At 36.8% G+C, this 6,000-nt stretch overlaps 1 protein-coding gene across 5 annotated transcripts in view; it reads left to right on the plus strand.

Moving 5' to 3' along the window:
* MOCOS (molybdenum cofactor sulfurase) overlaps positions 1-5,215 on the plus strand; it is a 409,994-nt gene extending 404,779 nt beyond the window's left edge. For all 5 annotated transcript variants that reach the window (XM_037889907.2, XM_043540409.1, XM_043540412.1 and 2 more), the window contains one exon: positions 4,965-5,215. In XM_037889907.2, coding sequence (XP_037745835.1) covers positions 4,965-5,111 — 147 coding nt within the window. In that variant the 3' untranslated portion in view covers positions 5,112-5,215. The remainder of the gene's footprint in view (positions 1-4,964) is intronic.
* The last annotated feature ends 785 nt before the right edge of the window (positions 5,216-6,000 follow it).

The raw sequence follows: 6,000 nt of genomic DNA on the forward strand, positions 1-6,000 counted from the left end.
GTTTGCTGTAGTGAAGCCCCCCCGGTGTAGATGGAGATCACCTTGTAAGACTGGCTTGCTGTTCAGTTACCAGAATTAGTCACACTGTTGCAAACCCCGTTATGCACCACTGCAGTGTGTTGACATTGCCAGTTTGTTCTGGTGTAACTACCGTACATGGATATAGCTACACCAAGGCAAATTTCCCTACCATGCATATACTCACTATGGGACGTGGTCCTGCAAGATGCCAAGTTTCTCCTGTGGGCTGCAGCGCCTCCTTTACTCCCAGGGATGTCAGCATGAGTTAGGAGTGCTTGTCATCTTGCAGAATGAGACTCTAGCTTATTGGACTGTTTACACAAACTTTGCTAAAGCTAGACAATTACTTCTCTTATCTGATGAATCATTATCACCATCATCTTAAAACACTGTGCTTGTACCTTTCATTCCAAAGATCTGAAACTGTTCTACAAACATTAATTACTGTAATTAAACTTGGCAACACACTTGTGAGTTAGTGAATTGTTTATTATATCCATTTGCTACATATAGGTAAAATGAGGCAGTGTGCGAGTTTAATTAGTCAACTGATGGATCGCCCAGAGGATTGCTGTCTATGAATGGAATCAAGGAGTGCTAACTCTCAGCCCCCTGAATTAAGTGCTAATATGCGGCACCATTTTACCCATACAGTATGTAGCAAAAGGATATAATAAACAATTCACTAACTCACAAGTATGTTGCCAAGTTTAATTACAGTAATTAATGTTTCTAGAAGTGTTTCAGATCTTTGGAATGAAAGGTACTAACACAGTGTAAAACACTGTATCTTTAAGATGATGGTGATAATGATATATCTTCTTACTATATGTTCCATTCTATGCATCCGATGAAGTGGGCTATAGCCCACAAAAGCTTATGCTCTAATAAATTTGTTAGTCCCTAAGGTGCCACAAGTACTCCTGTTCTTTTTGCGGATATAGACTGACATGACTGCTACTCTAAACCTTTAATGTGATGGTTACCAGTTCAAGCAAGGCTGTATTCTCATCACGTTATAATCTGAACTAAGTAGAAAATGAAGAGAAGTATTTTAAAGTCTCTGCTGTCCACCCTTTTGTCAGCCCTAGCACCTCAGGCTAGTGTCTTGTGGAGAATCAGACCCAATATATTTATATGTGAATAAAGGACTATGCATTGCATGGACCCTTTTATGTGGTATATATAATTGAAATAACACTTAAGAATGGCAATACTTTATATCTATCACCCAAAGGGAAGATAAGGACAGTCCTATGAGGATAAGTATATTGCACTCAGACGCCTGCTGTTTTGTATTGTGCTTTTACCAGTGGTTTGACAGTTTTCTCCCCTATGGTGATTAAGAGCAATGGGAAGCTAATGTTACTCCTCCCTTGCTGAGATGAGTAGTATATAAAGCCACAGACCTCACAGCTCAGCACTCTCTGCTTCATTCTTGGATTGTACTGGAGAAATGGTATGCAGAATAAAATGCCCTTGAAGTCAGAAAGGGGTAGCCACACAGAGAGATTAAGATTGCAAACTATAATCTCAGGGATTGAAAGCCTCATATTTTTAATAGCAAAATGTTAAAAGGACAAAATCTTAGTTTTTGTGGTCTTCAAAGTAAAATTGGCTTGGCATGGAAGTCTTTTTAGGAAGGCTTGTTTTGCTATTCATTGTCAAAAATATTGCTGATCTAATATTTTTAAAAATTCAATAAAAATGGTAAATTTGCTTCAGTGATATTAAGTATTTTTGTTTACTTTTAGTGAGCAGAGGCAAAATTTTATTCCCAGGAATGTGTACAAAATGAAAGTGTTGGGAATACTTGCATGAGACTGTGTTAGCACACATTACTTATCCAAATAAGTATTTGCACAACTATTCACACACAGCCATCTTGAAAGCTCTTTGGAAGTCATCCAATTAGGGAGCAAAATAAATAAATAATATCACTTAGGTGGCTGATCAAGCAGCAAATATTGAATGGTGAGTATTTGAAATAGTGTTTGAGCAATCCAAAATTCTGAAATATGTTCACATATACCATTTGTTTAATAATTTCAGCTAATTAACAAATTAGTAAAAATCAAAGTTGGGTCTGAAATAATTCAGAAAAATAAATTTTAAAAAAGATAAATTAAATTGTGAATAATTTGTCCAATTCTATTCTGGAAGTAAACCAAGAAGTCAAAACAATAACATGTACACAGAAATAGATTTTTATTATAAATAGTAGAGTAAGTTTATTTAGAATGAGGAGTAATGAAATTTGTGTGAAATGTGTTGCATTGTAACCTAATATTTTTCATTTTACAATATTATGTTTCTGTTTACCTGATTTTTGAAAGTATAATATAATTAAGGCACAATATTAGCTTTGTATTATGTTATGGGGAAAGAAACCAATTCCCAGTAGGTTAACTGCAAGGCTGAAAACAAATAATTGATGCCCACGAAGAAAGCAGTTTATTGCCCAGAAAAAGCAAAGTGGGAGTAATCATTTAATGCAATAGAAGATTTTTAAATAAACTGGATAGTAATATTTGAATTTTAATGTTATGGCTGATCTGGTAGCTACAGTTTTTGAAAAGCATCTTGATACATCATTATTACCTTAGTGGTTTTCAGAATTTCTGTACAGCGCTGATTCTCAAATATGGTACCATTGTACCACACTTGAAATAGCAGTGCAAATTAGGTCAGGCCTCACCTTTACATATGGTAGAGACAATATTCACATACGTCAATTATTCATTAAATAGCGAATCATTGAGAGTGAAGGCAGAAAGACACCATTGGCACTGGTGCTGCACTGGCCCTGGTGGCAAGGAGGAGTCATTTATGGTAAACACTGGTCAGTCCTCGCAGCCTTGCTGGATGTGTGAGATCCCAGCGAGTCTGCGGGAACATATATAAGGAGTAAAACAAAAAAAATCCCATGCAGTGTTTCTTATTTTCAAGATTATAAATTAAAAACTGAGACAAGAGTTTCAGGCCCCAGTGAGACACTCTCCAGGCCCCTGCTGTCCAATATTCACTTTGTCTAAAAGGAGAAGACCTCTGCATTGAGTCATGCTCACTAATTCTGCATTAAGACTTAAAATTATTGTATATTTCCATGTTACCTTCCTTGCATAGGACAAGAAAGGTATTAAGCATACTTTCCTACATTCAGCTACTACATGGTTCTTATTTACTAAAGACCCATTTACTTAGCAAATATTTAATTAACTTGAATAGGTTTGTTCTATTTCTCAATTTTAGTTACTTTATTTGAATACTGACAACGGAGCTGGTCAGAAAATAGAGAGAGGGTTTCATGGGAAATTGTGACTTTTTGTCAAATGTCTCAACCTGAATTTTTTACAGTTTTCAGAAATTGAAAACTGAAAAAATTTGCCTGTGGACTGCCTGAAACCAAAAAATTGACCAAAATCTGCAATAAAAAATGAAACACTGCAGTTTGCCGCTGAAAATTTTCTGTTTTCATGTTTCTGGTTTTCAAATGAAAAATCAAAAAATTTTGAGTCAAGCAGACACTCTGTGAAAATTTTCATTTAGTTTAAAACTCAATTTTCACTCTAAAAAAAGTTTTAATGCACAAGTGACCATTTACTTCATCTAAAACTATTCTAAGGATCTGGGAATATTTGTCCAAGATAGCAAGACTGATAGCAAGTCCTTTCTTGCACATTTTTAAAATTACCAACAGTTAGGAAAGAAAAGCATGTTGGGGAAAACACACCCTGAATCACTTCAGTAGTGATCAGTTTATTTAACATAACATTTAAAAAATACATCCAAACACCTGTTGCAGTCAATAGGACTATTCATATGCTTAAATTAAGCATGTGGTCAGTACTTTGCTGGACTGGGGCCAGACTGCTCAGCACCTTAGAGAATCAAACTGTAGCACACCAGATAGATGAAAGCTCAATGGGTAAGGCTAAGTTTTTTGTCATGGATATCTTTAGTAAAAGTCATGGATAGGTCACAGTCAATAAACAAAAATTCACGGAAGCCTGTGACCAGTCCCTAACTTTCACTAAAAATATCCCTGACAAAATGGGGAGGCAAGTTCACCACCCATTGCTGCTGGGGCTCCCGGGGCCGCCCCTTGGCAGCTGCAGGGTGCCCCCATCATTGTGCGGTTTGGGAGACGAGGCCGGGGCCCCGCTGGCTGGGAGCTCCAGCCAAGTGACAGAAAATATCATGGAGGTCAATGGAAGTCACGGATTCTGTGACCTCTGTGACATAACCATAGCCTTATCAATGAGTGAAGCAGCTGTGCAATATTATTTATCTCCATTGTTCAGTATTCACATGTATCGCAGGGATATGTGTATAAATATTTCTAATATTTATCTGTTGGATAGCTTCACAGCTAATGACAGACACCAAGCTACAGCGTTACTAATCAACACACTTCCAGAATATTTTCAGTAAAATTTACCACAATATTCACAAAAACAAATGAAGGGAACAGTCACAAAGGCTAGTCAGAACAACGTTCTATTAACAAAGCAAATAATGCATACTAGGAGATCCAAAGCTTTGCTTCACTGTTTGAACATATGTGCATCCTTACTCTGTTTAGCTTGTGGATATTTATCTCAGAAATACATTAAATGTATTGCTCAGAAAGCCAGAATCCCAATTAGATTACCGGGTTGTGAGGGAATGTAAATTAAATAAGTAAACTAAGGGACTGGTGATGAAATATTCTTTTATTTATCCAGTTACTCTCTAGGTCTGTATTTTGAATAATCTGACGTTGGCTCTTGGTTACCAGTCTGTTGTATTTAATTAATGAAAACTTATTTAATAATATAGAGTTGGTAGTTTTGCCCTTATAGCAACATTGTGCTTATAAACATTATCCTTGTCATGAGATCTACTAGAGATTTGACAGTTCTGGATTTGGCATACACTGATTATTTTTTCTTGTTCTTCAGACAAACTTTGGTATATATCTGATGAACCAGTCCCTGTGCTCGTCCCTTCCAAATATCTTGTCAGTGGGATCTCATGTATTTCCAGTCTTGAAGGAAGATAGAGAAATTCGAAGTCCTCTATCCAATGAAGAAAAAACATCAGGATAGCGTCCTTGGCTGGACAAGTTGTACATGCATAATTAAGTCTCTTTAACAAACACATTACATGTATTTAAAAAAATCTGGTAATTATTAAAAAAAATTTCCATGGATTTGCTTCTAATTTTATTCTACTCTAATTATTTTTTTGTTTGATGAAGATGTTAGAATCCTCAGTCTTTATATACCTAGTAATTACACACCACCAACGCTTTTTTTTAAACCCTCCTGTGAATATGTTACATCAGTCCTAACAACTCTCTTTACTCAGCTGCTTTAAGATGCAACAGGTTTGGGCGAGATTTATTGCAGGGTGGATGACTCCAATACTAAGTTTAATGTCATTGTCATAAAAAAAAAAAAATCTTAATGGTGGGAAGATCAACTCTTCCCTGACCCCCAAATGAGTCCAACCATTTCTGATATTCTCTTCAAGGATGCTCTCATCCTTTTAGTGGGTCTGAAGTCCGATTACTGACTTTAGGCTGGTTGCTCAGTCTATTTATTGCATTATGGTAGGTGAAATTCCAGCCCTATCAAAGTTGATGTCAGAATTTGGTATGCTCTGGGGTTCCCCTGGAGTAAAGCTGGCGTAGGCTGTATATAAGGCTTCTGATCTGCGGTAACCCTTGGTTATTTCAAATTTGAATAGAGCCTGAAAGCACAAAAGTAGGCCTGCTGAGAGTCGTATGTCAAACAGTCAGTCTGAAACAGGAATTATTAACATAGAGTTTAAGGCCAGATCATCTAGTCTGACCTCCTGTACATCAGAGGCCACCAGCACCAGCCAGGACCCACACCCTAAACCCAACAGCTAAAATTAGGTCAAAGTATTACAGCCCACAGAAAACTATTACGTGTTACAGGCAGAGAATAGGAGGGACTGAGGTGTGTGAAT

This window comes from Chelonia mydas, chromosome 2 (genome assembly GCF_015237465.2).
Source record: "Chelonia mydas isolate rCheMyd1 chromosome 2, rCheMyd1.pri.v2, whole genome shotgun sequence".
Taxonomy (NCBI): Eukaryota; Metazoa; Chordata; order Testudines; family Cheloniidae; genus Chelonia; species Chelonia mydas.